The following is a 15,217-nucleotide window of genomic DNA, read 5'->3' as shown; positions in this document are numbered from 1 at the left end:
ATTGTCATGGCTGCTACAAGGAAGGTGGGCTATCTCTACCATGCTAGAAAGTTACTTATGCCTGATAGTATCCTGTACCTCTACAAGGTCACCATCCGCCCATGTATGGAGTATTGTTGTCACATTTCGGCTGGTGCATCTGCTACTAGTCTCTCACTCCTAGACAAGGTTCAAAAGAGAGTTGCCAACCTGATATGTCCTGAACAGTCATCTAAGCTCTAACCTCTGTCCCATCGACGAAATGTTGCATCCCTCTACTTGTTTTACAAGTATTTTAACGGTAGATGCTCCGATGAACTTGTACCACCTCGACGTGAATACGCCCGACAAACCCGACAAGCAGCAAAATCCCACCCCTACACAGTAGAGATCCCTAGGTGTAAGAAAACCTTCTTCTCTAATAGTTTCTTCCTCAGAACTGCTAGACTTTGGAATTTCTTTCTGGGTTCCTGCTTTCCCAACCGTACTGACATGCAGAAGTTCAAGTGTAATGTAAACAGACATTTTACTGCTCAACTCCCTACATAGTATCCCTGTAATTATATTCCAGATAGTATCCCCTTACATCAAAGTGGCACTATGCCTTGTTTGGGGTGAAAAAAAGAGAAGGACGGGAAAAAAAAAAGAGAAGGACGGGAAAAAAAAAAGAGAAGGACGGGAAAAAAAAAAGAGAAGGACGGGAAAAAAAAAAGAGAAGGACGGGAAAAAAAAAAGAGAAGGACGGGAAAAAAAAAAGAGAAGGACGGGAAAAAAAAAAGAGAAGGACGGGAAAAAAAAAAGAGAAGGACGGGAAAAAAAAAGAGAAGGACGGGAAAAAAAAAGAGAAGGACGGAAAAAAAAGAGAAGGACGGGAAAAAAAGAGAAGGACGGGAAAAAAAGAGAAGGACGGAAAAAAAGAGAAGGACGGAAAAAAAAGAGAAGGACGGAAAAAAAAGAGAAGGACGGAAAAAAAAGAGAAGGACGGGAAAAAAGAGAAGGACGGGAAAAAAAGATAAGGACGGGAAAAAAAGAGAAGGACAGGAAAAAAGAGAAGGACGAAAAAAAAAAGAGAAGGACGAAAAAAAAAGAGAAGGACGAAAAAAAAAAGAGAAGGACGAAAAAAAAAAGAGAAGGACGAAAAAAAAAAGAGAAGGACGAAAAAAAAAAGAGAAGGACGAAAAAAAAAAGAGAAGGACGAAAAAAAAAAAGAGAAGGACGAAAAAAAAAAGAGAAGGACGAAAAAAAAAAAAGAGAAGGACGAAAAAAAAAAAAGAGAAGGACGAAAAAAAAAAAAGAGAAGGACGAAAAAAAAAAAAGAGAAGGACGAAAAAAAAAAGAGAAGGACGAAAAAAAAAAAAAGAGAAGGACGAAAAAAAAAAAAAAAGAAGGACGAAAAAAAAAAAAAGAGAAGGACGAAAAAAAAAAGAGAAGGACGAAAAAAAAAAAAGAGAAGGACGAAAAAAAAAAAAGAGAAGGACGAAAAAAAAAAGAGAAGGACGAAAAAAAAAGAGAAGGACGAAAAAAAAAAGAGAAGGACGAAAAAAAAAAGAGAAGGACGAAAAAAAAAAGAGAAGCACGAAAAAAAAAAGAGAAGGACGAAAAAAAAAGAGAAGGACGAAAAAAAAAAAAAAGAGAAGGACGAAAAAAAAAAAAAAAGAGAAGGACGAAAAAAAAAAGAGAAGGACGAAAAAAAAAAAAAGAGAAGGACGAAAAAAAAAAAGAGAAGGACGAAAAAAAAAAAAAGAGAAGGACGAAAAAAAAAAAAAGAGAAGGACGAAAAAAAAAAGAGAAGGACGAAAAAAAAAAAAAGAGAAGGACGAAAAAAAAAAAGAGAAGGACGAAAAAAAAAAAAAGAGAAGGACGAAAAAAAAAAGAGAAGGACGAAAAAAAAAAGAGAAGGACGAAAAAAAAAAAAAGAGAAGGACGAAAAAAAAAAAAAAGAGAAGGACGAAAAAAAAAAGAGAAGGACGAAAAAAAAAAAGAGAAGGACGAAAAAAAAAAAAAGAGAAGGACGAAAAAAAAAAGAGAAGGACGAAAAAAAAAAGAGAAGGACGAAAAAAAAAAAGAGAAGGACGAAAAAAAAAAAAGAGAAGGACGAAAAAAAAAAAAAGAGAAGGACGAAAAAAAAAAGAGAAGGACGAAAAAAAAAAGAGAAGGACGAAAAAAAAAAGAGAAGGACGAAAAAAAAAAGAAGGACGGAAAAAAAAAGAGAAGGACGAAAAAAAAAAGAAGGACGGAAAAAAAAGAGAAGGACGGAAAAAAAGAGGAGGACGGAAAAAAAGAGGAGGACGGAAAAAAAGAGAATGACAGAAAAGAGAAAGAAACAAAATAAGGAGAGCGAGGGGAAACTTAAATGGAGAGAGAGAGAGGGGGTGGAAATGGAGAGAAAGACAAAGGAGGTAGAAGTGACAATAAACAAGAAAAATATAATGAAAAGAAAAAAAGAGAAAAGCAAAAATTCAAGTAGTTATTGTTTTTTGCACGAGAATTTAAAAACGGTTCCAATAGTATTCATACTTTTCACAATTCAAAATGGAAAAAGTAAATTTAAGCAAAAATTGTCATTCATTAATGACAATCCCCCCTCCTCATCCCCCTCCTAAAAAAAGTTTTAAAAATGATTAACGACTCTATACCAGAAATCAACGTCTATTCGTTTAGGAATGAAGTTGGGTATAAAATAAATCTTTGAGAACTTTTTTTTTTTTTTTTAACTAAAAGATACGAATATGGCTTGTTGGGTTGAATAAATCCAGAATCGAAGAAACGGTTTAATTCTAAAGAATCAAATAATTTGATCGTGGTTAGGAGAGAAAAGAATGGAACAATCGATGTCTTTGGTTACTGGAAGAAAAAGTTATGATTGAATTCTCAAAAGTCGACGACCGACAATCGTTTTGTGTATTGCAACGTTATTATTTATCAATGGAAGGAACGCGGAAGCAGCAGATGGGGATAGGGAAGGCCTGTGACACTGACACAGGAGGTCGGCATCGATAGTGTTGTAATTGACCTTTGGGTCTAACCAAACATTCAGGTGCTTGGCCTGGGTCAGTGAGAAATTCGAACAGAAGACAGCAGTGAGGGGTGGAGGGAAAGAGAGGTAGTAGAGGAGTTGAACGTGAGGAGGAGGAGGAGGAGGAGGAGGAGGAGGTGCAAACGTAGACTGTGCCGATGATTCATAAGAAACAAACATACAATGTCACTGGCCATTGTCGTCATCACTGTCGTATTTACATGGCCTGGTGCCTTCCTTCTTTCAGAAATGTCTACCCACCTGCCCAGCAACGCAGCCCCCCCCCTCCTTTTTGACCCAGACTCTACACCAACCTTGTCCAGCAAGTCTCCTCCGATCTGATCACTGAACCTGGTTCATAAAACATACAAAGCTGATAAAGCAGAATCGCTTTTGTCATGAGTTACAAAAGCTAAATTATTTTATGTTTCACGCCATTTTTAGAAGTGTATCTTTTAAATACCAATGATTATTGTTGCAAACAGAATTTAACCCACCAACCTCCAACCGTCGCTTGCATAGAAAACACTTCACCTGACCACCACCATCACCAGCAGGATTAGCCCAGACATAAGTATTTGCCAAGCAAAGATTGAAACTTTAAAATCAGTAAAAGATCTCAAGAATGAAACGGTGGACAGTTTGAAGAAAAAGAAATACAGATTTATGATTAACACGAGATGCCTTAAGTTTGAAAACTTTTTTGTGCAGTCATTTAAATTTGTCACAGACTCTTGAAACTTCAATATGTTATTGCTATATATCGTATGAGATGACCGATTCATTTTTATGATTTCAGGTTCAAATGAACAGCTACAGCAAGAATTGGAATACACTCTACTAAAGCCTGATTGTTACAGCTGGTGAATTTCAACAATGTAATCTGAACGTGGGGACACTTTAGAAGAACGATATGCAATAAAATTCTGTTTTAAACTTGGAGAAATGCCACAGAAACGTGTAGAATGCTTCAGACTGCTTTTGGACCATCTTGCATGAATCAATCATCAGTTTTTGAGCGGCATAAGAGATTAAAGGAAGGCAAGAGTGTGAGGGATGGTGAGAGTTGTGGGAAGAGTAAGGAAGTCAGAACACCAGAGCTGAGTGGCCAAATAAAGAATTTCATTGATAAAAACCGTTGTGTGTCTATAGAGACAATAAATGCACAGTTTGATGTCAGTGTGGGAACTGTACACACAATTATTCACGAGAAACTAAAGATGGAGAAGATTTGCGCAGTTTGTCCCAAGGATGCTCAGAGAAGATCAGAAAGAAAGACGTTGTCATGACAACAGGAAGGTGGTCGAGCTGATCAATTCAGATCCCGTAGTTCTTGATGCTCTGGTGACCTGCGATGAAAGCTGGACCTACTGTCATGATCCAGAGACCAAGAGACAGAGTTCTCAGTAGAAATATGCGGGCTCTCCCAGACTCAAGAAGGTCAGACAGAGCAAACCTACCTAGAAACTTATGATTTCTTTTTTTGATAGTACAGGAATGATTTACATGCACTGGGTCCCCACTGGATAGAAAGTCAACAACGATTACTATGTTGAGGTTTTAAAGAAGTTCAAGAAGAGATCCGGCTCAAGAAGCCAGCACTCTTCAATGTGGGTCTGTGGCATTTCCACCAGGACAATGCACCAGTCTACAACTCCATTCTTGTCACAGACTGTTTGATCAAGATGAGCATCCAGACAGTTCGTCACCTTCCCTATAGTCCACACCTTGCTTCTTGTGACTTTTGGTTATTCCCTAAACTAAGCTCAGCTTTTGGTTATTCCTTAAGCTCAAGGAAAACCTTAGCGGCTGTCGTTATGAGACAATTGAGGAGATGAAAGAGGCTGTGATGAGGATCATTGACATGCGAACACAAGAGGACTTCCATGGGACCTTCCAGAAGTTGTTGGAACGGTACAACAAGTGCATTGCAGCCGAAGGAGATTACTTCAAAGGGAACTAGAGTTTCATGTACATACTATTAATAAAAGTTCCCATCCAAAAGAAAATCTGGAAACTTATTGAAGACACTTTGTATCAAATAATTTATTTCTGTTTTGAAGAAAAAATATGAATTTTATCTTTAATAGAAAAAAATCTTTCTGTATTAAATCCTTTATGAATATTAATTGGAATGTTTGAATAATTTTGAATCTTTTTTAAAAATGTAATCATCTTCGTCAATTTAATGGCTGTTTTACATGCAGGCATGTGTTGGACAGCTTTTAAAAAGTCACTTTCAAACTAACCTATCTATGGCCAAATGTTTAATCCTCTTTCTTTCAAGTTCATCCTTATCACTTCATTATATTTCCTCCACTTTCTTCTACCAACTGACACCACTACCTCAAATGTTTTACATTTAATCCAAGAACTTTTATCCATTCTTTCAATGTGACTATACTATCAAAATCTCCTGTTCTGCACACATCTTTCTTTACCGTCCAGATTTAATCTTCCTCGGGGTTCATCAGATCTAAGCCTATCTTTAAGATTCACATTATGCATTCATTATGTCATTCTCATTATTTCTTTCCATGCAACGCATATCTCTAACCCTCATTGGCCAAGTTTTTAATTAAAAAAAAAAAACGTTTGTTTTTAAGATGCATTTTATTCAATCTTCACATGTAGTTACATAAATGTTCTTCCAAAAAAAGTAAATAAATAATAATAACAATAATAATAAAAATAAAAAATAATATAAATAATAATTATAATAATAAAAATAATAGTTATAATAATAATAATAATAATAAATAAATAATAATATAAATAATAATAATAATAAAAATAATAAATAATATAAATAATAATAAAAATAATAAAAAATAATAATTATAATAATAATCATAATAATTATAATAATAATAATAAAAATAATAAAGCTCTTCACAGAGTTGATGCATTGAAAGGATAAAAACGGAAACAAAATAATTCTACGGATTCTTAAAAAAAAAAAACATTTTGCTGCCCATGATGATTTTTTTTTTTTTTTTGTACTAGTGAGTCACTACTAGGGTTATGACAACAGAATATTCTTTTAATTGTTTTGACTCTCGAGTATATATCCGACACATTAAATCAATCGAGAATCACTTCACTATCTAAAAACATACAAGATATTAACTGATATATTCCACTCGAGAATAAAGTTTAATAAAAGTTTGTCAGGAGGACAGCGAGACAAATATGTTGAAGATTTAGGACGATGGTTGAAATTGAGAAGAATTTGATTAAGAATTTATTAATATTATACTTGAAAAACAACCATGGTGTAGTCAGTTGGGAAGCAGCCCATGATATTGCATTCTAGAGATGGGTAGACCTTGGAAAGAAACTCTGCTCATGGGAGTTCCGATTAGTTCCAGGCACACAAAAGATAGGAATATTCTTTAGTGGTTATAAAAAGAAGAGTTTTTGCTGTGAATGTTTTGCAGCGAGAAAACAGGAATTTGAGTTCATTAAAGCAACTACCATGAAAATAATGATAAAGTAAAACCTAGCAATGTCTCTTCTGCAAGAAATAAGTTGTAGAAAAAAAAGACTTTCTCCACTAGATTTCAAAGTCAATTTTGTGATTTGTCAATGCAAAAAAACAGGAAGTCTGCATCGCAAACTTCTGATATCTAAAACTTTCATTCATATTATTTGGATTCTTTGGACTACTGTTCTTATCTTGAATGTGATTTGCATGACGTTTCGGTGAATATAACCCGACATTCTTCAGATATATCTTGTCGAATGCATGAATCTTTTTTGTCAAACTCTGGAAACTGCACAAAATTTCAAACACAACCCTTTTATTTAATCGATGTTGGCAAGATGTTCTTGTTTTGTTAACCATGACTGGGAAAAAGTCCTAAATAATTTGCAATTGTATTTTGAGTGTCGCCTGTGTTGAGGATCGAACCTTCAACCTCTAGAAGTGTGTTATTACCAAGTACTTTATCCACTACGCCACATAATGTTTTAAAACTTTTATTGTAAAACCATTGGCATGAGAAATGAAGAATTTATTGAATTTCCTAATATTCATGTTTGTTTGTTGAATGGTATTCACCCTATGCAGGTTGAGCTGGCTTCTTCCAAAGGAGAAAGTGTCAAGGGAATATTAAATTTACGGGTAGTCTCCAGTTGTATGTTCCAATATTATTCCTAATAATACATGTATATAAAAACAAAACAAAAAAAACATTGACATCATTTATAAGATATTGCTATTTGTGTTGTATAGGCTGGGGACATATTAAAGAGACCCGGAATTCATATTGAGACATTAACGGATATAACGATAGTGATGACGAGGGAGAGAAGACATTTATACAGTTCTGGGATGCTTGGGACTTCATCTATATATTGACTGGAGATGTATACAAGTTCTTAACACAGAGGAGGGGAGATGCATAATCGTGTATGTTCATAATAAGATGTTTAACACATTACCTTTTGAGTGTTAAAAGATGACACATGACAACAATTTTACAAAAACACAATGATGATTCTTTATTCTTTGGACCGGTCGAATGCTGATGACGTCAGGCATTCAAATTTGGGATCTACATAGTTCAATTTTCTTTCTTTAGCTTCCAAAGAACTGCCTCCAACTCAACTGCTCTCGACTCTACTCTTTTGCTGACTCCCCTGATCTGACTAACTCTAGCTCCTATATTGAGAATCCTCCTTCGTCTATGACATCAGAAGTGTGTTTCCAAAACGTGACCAATTCACGTGGCTATACATGTTTTTCCAAACACACTTTTAACAACAAGAGAATCATTAACATAATTCTAACCTATTTTTTAACAATATATTTTTAATTTGTATTGTTCATTCTTTAGCTGACATTTTTAATATTCAGTTTTCTAAAAGAATGAACAATCAATTCTTTTTACGCTATAAACAATATCTAACTATTTTCTAATAGAATTTAACAATAGACTAAAATCTAACATTCCAATTCTTAACCTTGCTTACAAGGTTCGAGTCTCGGCTTATCCTAATCTCATTTTCACCTTATCTAATACTCTTTCTTATTTACATGGAAAGGGGACAACCTTTCCCTGTAACATTTGCATTTTAGAGCATTGTTCTCATTTTGGTTGCTTTTATGGTCACAACATTTTTATCCACTAGATAGGCTAGTGGATAAAAATATTGGTTAAAATATAATCTAGAATTAATTCAACCCAGAGATTCAAAGTTCAATTCCTAGTGAAAAAAATGATCTATCTAAAAGATATGTGGCATGAAAAGCGTTTAGTTCAAAATTAGATTACCAACTAAGAAAAAAAAAAAAAAAAAAAAAAAAGGATGCTTGAAGAAGGTCAGAGAATACAACAGTCGAAACATTATAATAACAACAATATTTATTAGTTGTTTGGTATCTTGGATACAGTTAATCACACAAAAGTAATGATCCACTAAATGATGTAAGAGATAAAGATAGATTTTTGACTGAGATTAGTTCATGAATCATTAATGACTAACACAGAAGTAGTTTTAGGTTCTTTTTTTCAAAATGGCCCAATTAAATGGCCCAATTATGGTGGTCTAGATTAGTCACTAAAATCACTTGGATTGATTTCTTGTTTATTCTTTAAGTTTGGTACATATTAACAGGTGACCCAATTAGCTTAACAGGCAAGAAAATTCTAAGTTTTTCATGATTTTTTTTAATTATTATTAAACTTTCAATCTTTACAAATAGAGTTTTAAAACTTACTAATTTTCATTTTAAACAATTATCTTTATCATCGTCATTATATCCAGAAAGATTTGGTTGCTGTACTCTCTTGCCTTTCTTCAGGAATTTGAATGTGATATTTCATCTAATTCGGTACATTTGCAACTCACCCCGCCTTTTTTTTTGGGGGGGGGGTATTTAATGCTGAAGTATACTACTTGTAAACGTTCCTTTGTAACAAATTCATTTAACAAGTTACTAGTTGATATTTAGAATCTTCAGACCACTGTTCTCACCTGGAGTGTTATTTCCATAATGTTTCGGTTGATATAACCTGCGACCTTCTTTAAGTATATCTTGTCAAACTCGGGAATCTTTCTATGAAACTTTGGAATTTACATAGAATTTCAAATGGAACCCTTTATTTAATCCACGAGACCCGTGGTGCAGTGTTTAGAGTAGTTGGTAAATTTCGGTTGTAAAAGTTTAAAAGTTCAGTTTTCAGGGTAAGTGACGTCCAAAATACATTTCTTAAGACCTCTATCCAGTCATGGCTGATAGAACAAGAATATACTACCCCGTAGATTATATAAAGGGTTATGTTTGAAATTCTGTGCAGATTCCCAAGACTGCCAGAAACATTCCCGAGTTCAACAAGATACATCTACAGAAGGTCGGAGGTTACATCGACCAAAACGTGAAAATAACACTCAAGATGAAGACAGTAATCTGAGAATGCAAATCTGTATAATCAATCCTCATCTTAAAAATTCATAACCGTCACAAGTTGATAGTTGGAAGGAGGAAAAGTAATGAGTTCATACCTTTCCTAAATAAGATGATGAAAGGAAACATGGAATTTGAAATCAATCTAAAAGATCCCTGTCTTAAGTTTGGTGGTCAACGGTTCTCATCAAAACAACTGACGTCAAACGTAATCTATTGAAAAGCAACAAACTTGTTTTAATACCTCATTGTAATAGTTTTCTATTCCAGTAGCTTCTTTCCTGCTGATTGCTTTCCTCCTAATTATAGTCTTAGTCTTTTCAAAGCCAAGGTTAATAGGCATTTTCTGTCTGATAAACGTCTTTCGTTTTTATCAGCTCGACTTACATCAAATTCATGTCATGTCTGATATGATTGATCTCCATAAAAAGTGGTCAAAAATTAAGATTTCGTTTTTACTTGCTTGCTGGATACAAAACAGACAGGTTTGCTCTTATAACCTAACAAAAATTGTCTTTTAGAAAATTTGAACTAGCACACCCAACCCTGTCCCATCACCAACCAGGAAAAAAATTATTTATCTGCAAAATTTATCAGTTTCTTTATTAATTTTAATGCAAAAATTCTTTCATTAGCATGGATTAATTTGGAAAGTCAAAGATGAAAAAAAAAAAAAAAATATATATATATATATATATATATATATATATATATATGGTCCCCCCCAACAAAAGTGTTGTTTAAGTTTAAATTAAAAATGTAAATCTAGTAAGCCAAATCACATTTTTTTAAATCTATACTGACATGCGATGACATCAAAAGTTTGATTTATAAACAAATCGATACTTATTTAAAAAAATATGCATTGAATTGGTTTACTAAACTTAAATTTTGATTTTACACACACACACCATACAGAGGGTGTCCATACATCTTCAGACAATTTTATAAATTCATTAAAATATCTGAAATGTAAATGTGAAATGTATGAAGATAATTATTTTTACATATTAATCAGTTGTTATTAAAGTTTTAATAATATCGCTCTTATTTCAGAAACGAATTAGAAAAATTACACAAGAGATTAGGTGGCAGTTAGACTAAACTTTTGTATTAGGAATATCGCCTGAAGAAGTCTCTAGTTACTTATAATTGGTTAACCGAAGCATGCTCATGAATGTGTAGTGACATATCAATGCCTATGTAAAACAAATAAAATGTATATCTTTTCCGACTTCGGTATTGAGCACTCTTGTATTAATCTTGTTCATTAGTTACTTTACATCTGGAAAAATATTAATCTAGAATTATTATATATATATATATATATATATTATATATATATATATATTTTATATGGTTAAAATTTTATGACAATTGATAAAGAACCTATATTTTCAAACCAATAAAATATGCCCAAATTTGCCTACATTTGTATATATAGTGTCCTGGCAGGCAATTTCAGTTTTGCTGCTTCGGTTGTCTCCCCTATGGCCTTGCCAGGCCACTAATATATAAACGTAGAAACTAAAACCGTGGAAAAAATTAAGAGAGAAAGAAAGAATTTTAAAAAATTCTGAGGGAGAAGGAAAGAGAACAGACGTGAACAAGAAAAGAGAGAGAAACGGAATTAAAATTTAACATGAAAAAAGCTAAAAAGTTGGTCTAACTCTAAGTGAAAAATTATTCTCACCCTCTTTGCCTTTTACCTGGATTAACTTTATTCTGGTTCCATGTGTAACGTACATGAAATTATTGATTGAACTGAAAGCACATAAGTGTTCTCTATTGAAGAGCAAAGATACGAAAGCAACAGGAAATGCGTGGATTAAGCCACAATCACAGCATTTCGTTTCAGATAATAGAACTGTAAAGAAACAACTGTTTGCCAGAAATGTTGGCATCGTGTTGTGGCTGTGATTTCTGCAGCACACTACAATATAATCCCGAATCAAGGCAGAAAGTCACAGGAAACTACCATCTTTACTTGTCTTCCTGAGATTACCATGGTTCTCCAAATTGAAGAACCATGGTCGCCGACGCTGTTAAAACAACAGGGGCGCTACATGTAGCAAAAATGGCACAGTTTCAGGTGAATAATATCCATATTTTTTGATGAGAAAGCACACCGAAAGTTTTTGTTTTTTTGTTAATTCTACTCTAAATAATGATTTGATTGACTTAAAAAAGATTGATAAGAGGAGAGGTACAAATATTCTGATGGAAAGAAAGTTTCTTTTGATTGTCTTACCTTGTCCTGCTGCAAGCGGCGTTTAACAAGCTTTGAACAGCAGACATTGACAGAATGGCGGATATGGCAGGTGTTAAATTCCAGAAAAGACCTACTATCAATTAAAAGGACCTGAAATAAAGGAAAAAGACATGTTAAGAGGAAATCAAAATTTACAGGGGAAAAAAGATTTGTTAACTAAATAGAAAAGAGGGAAAAAACATTTGTAAATTGAATCTATACAAACGTATCATGGATAAATTATGTAATTAGAAAAGGGAGGATGAAATAAATATATATATATATATATATATATATATATATATATATATATATATATATTTTATTACCATTTTATCTGCTTAGTTACACATGTTTCTGTTACCAAATCGTATCAACAATCCAGCAAATTCATCAGACTAAGACTTCTGTTAAAGTCTGGGGAAGTTAATACGATTCGGTAACAGAAACACCTGTAACTAAACAGATAAAACGGTAATAAAATAAAAAATATTTATATATTTGTTCTGCAGTAATATTGAGCACTTTCTTCAGGTTTTTACTAATTACCATTTTTGCTATATATATATATATATATATATATATATATATATATATATATATATATATATATATATATATATCTTGTTTTTAATTCCAAAGGGCGAATGAACTCTTTTTCTGGGTCAACGGCCAACTAGCACCGTGTGTGTGTATATGTGTATTGGGGTGGAGAGGGCTCCCGTAAGCCATGGTGAAGGCAACCTTTCTAGGAGAAGCAAATCTCTCATTTAAAAAACCATAAAGCGGGAGACCAGTACCCACATTAAGCTGGTCTGCAGTTTAATTTGTTGCTGGCTATCTTGCTCTTGCTTGTTGCTGGATCTCAACATTTTGAACCGAGAGAGAGACTTAGCTGTCGTACAAAGCTAAGACTCTGTAACATCATCTTTGTATAGATACTCCCTCGGGCATTTGGGCTCATGGGGTTTAAATGTCTGAGGGAGTGGCACTCGTCTGACAAGACGTTGCAATCATCATATATATATATATATATATATATATATATATATATATATATATATATATATATATAACAGTTAGCATACAATAGATAATTAATTTGAATAGAATAAATTTCTTTTTATATAACATCTTTTTTTAGATTAAAACCAGTTAGAAATATTACATGATTTAAAAACCCATACGAAAATTTGGATATGAACAGCATTATTCTAAAAACTAAGATGGTTACTTAAAGAAACACGCGATGTGAATTCTTCCATATATTTCCTTTCCAACATTATATGATCAAGCTTATTTCTTTCTAAGAAAAATTTCGGTGGGTGGGGTGGGGGGTCTGAATAGTATACGTAAGGAAAAATTCACTATTAACAAAAAAATATTTATTGTTCTATGTAAACGAAACAGGTCTGTAAAATGTATCAGTTTTGATTTGTTGAAAGAATTGATTGTTGCAATAAATAAAACCTTGGATTTTAGAATATAGTAAAATTGTTATTCATTTGTATATGTCCGTTATATTTAACAAGCAGAGATTCTCAACAAAAAGGATTAATATACACAAAGAGTGAAATATAATCGTTCAAGTGGATCTTCCCAAAACATTACAGTACATACATACACACACATGTGTGTGTGTGTGTGTGTGTGTGTGTGTGTGTGTGTGTGTGTGTGTGTGTGTGTGTGTGAAAGACGATGGTAACGTGAACAAAATAGTGGGAGAGAAAAAGAAAAGAGAAGAGAGAGCATGCAAGAGAGAAAGGAAAGAGTGTTAAAAAGAATGTGAGAGAGGGAGAGCGCACAAGAGAAAGCGTGTGTGTGTGAGAGAGAGAGAGAGAAAAGACAGATACAAAAACGCAATAATGAAACTTATAAACAAATAAAGTAGAATAAATTTTAAAGTCTATTTTTGGCGGATGACAAATTGCAAATCAAGTTTCAATTGCAGAAGGTCGAATCAACCATTTAAAGATGATAATGGAGGGGATAGGGTGTCGTGCAATGAAACTGCAGGTGCAAAATTATCCGGCTCAACTGTGCAACAACAATAACTCAATTTAGTAGTAGTGGATAAGAACAAATACACAATGTCACGAAGAAAAGATATTCTAAAAATAGAGTTACAATGATGAAAATTAGTTTTCATTTTCAAATAAATACCATTGTTTTATACATAGAAATAATTATTATTGTTAACCTGTCTTTTCAAAAGATTTGTAAATTTGAAAAATAGAGTTCCTAAACTGAGAAAAATGGTCAAGATTTATAAAAAAAAAAAAAAAAAAAAAAAAAATCACCATTACTTTTAATAAATACATGCTTAATAGAAAAGAAAAACAATTACAATGCGTAGTGAAATGTTTTTGAAGTATAAATAGTAATGAATTAAAACTCAAATGATGCAAAAAAAAAAAAAAAAATCATGAAATATCCTTTACAATCTCCTTAGTGTCTATTATAATCCTCGTCAGAACCTACTATACACTCCTGTTCCAGAAAAAGGCCTGCAATGATATTACCCAAAACTGTTTCATCACCGATTTCACTTGAATTGAAAGAGAGACACTTTTCCAATCAGGATTCTGAGACCGTGGAATATGTAGTAAATACCCCAATAATACAGTAAAGATGAAACTGGGCTAATGCGTCTTCTGTATAAAGTTCCAACACCCTTTCCCTACTTGGCAATTGAAGCAAGTTTATTTTATTTTCAAATCAATGTATTTGCACTGAATTGAATTAAAAAAAAATATTCATACGTGGCCTTAACGTGTCACATATGAACTGGTAGTATATACTAGAAAAATATCTCCACCAAAATAAATTAAATTAATTCCCTGGGCAGAATAGTTTTGTATCACTTTATAATAATTTTATTTTGAATAAAATCAAGATACGAAACTTCACATCTTATTCCATTTTTTAATCAAAATTAATTACACTATTTTCATTTTAGCAAGTGTCTAAAATTTAAGGCTTAAGGGACCTTAAGAAATTGAAAAATCAGAGAATCTTGTTTAGTTGGTGTCCAAGGTTTATGGAGAAAATTCAATGCAAACCTGAAATATTTATATTTTTAAACCGGGAGATGGTCTCCCTTTTTTCCTGCTAAAGACCTTTAAATTATTCCAAAGGAATATTTATGAACAGATGTCTAATACCTATACCTCTAACATTTCACAAAGATCGGAGGTATCTGAATTTTCACAAAAAATTTTTTGTACCTTTTGCATTTAACTACATTAACCTAAATATAGCCCAGGCTACCACTCCTTACGCCCAACAGTTGTGTTCCAAAATTCATAATGATCAGTTAATTAGTTTTGGAATGAATTCTATACAAACATATAATCATACCCAACTTTATATATAGATCTTTAGAGAGTTAAGCCTGAGTAGCCTTGAACTAGTTATTTGATGATAAAAAACCACTCAATCATAATAGTGTGCAGTTGAGTCATGCTACCAATAAAGACATCAACAGATCTGATACAAATGTCCGTTTTTGTGAACTGACAGTTGCTGTAAATGGTTTTAAGATTTTAAAGTCAATCTT

The 15,217-nt window shown here is 32.9% G+C and overlaps 1 protein-coding gene across 9 annotated transcripts in view; it reads right to left on the bottom strand.

Annotated features, from left to right (window-relative positions):
• Positions 1-15,217, bottom strand: part of LOC145277048 (uncharacterized) — a 337,642-nt gene that overhangs the window by 172,533 nt on the left and 149,892 nt on the right. For all 9 annotated transcript variants that reach the window (XM_080128695.1, XM_080128698.1, XM_080128691.1 and 6 more), the window contains one exon: positions 11,659-11,769. In XM_080128695.1, the coding sequence (XP_079984821.1) occupies positions 11,659-11,769 (111 nt within the window). The remainder of the gene's footprint in view (positions 1-11,658; positions 11,770-15,217) is intronic.

Source organism: Euprymna scolopes, chromosome 5 (assembly GCF_053919585.1).
Source record: "Euprymna scolopes isolate OS-2025 chromosome 5, ASM5391958v1, whole genome shotgun sequence".
NCBI lineage: Eukaryota > Metazoa > Mollusca > Cephalopoda > Sepiida > Sepiolidae > Euprymna > Euprymna scolopes.
This window is presented reverse-complemented; position numbering and strand designations above follow the sequence as displayed.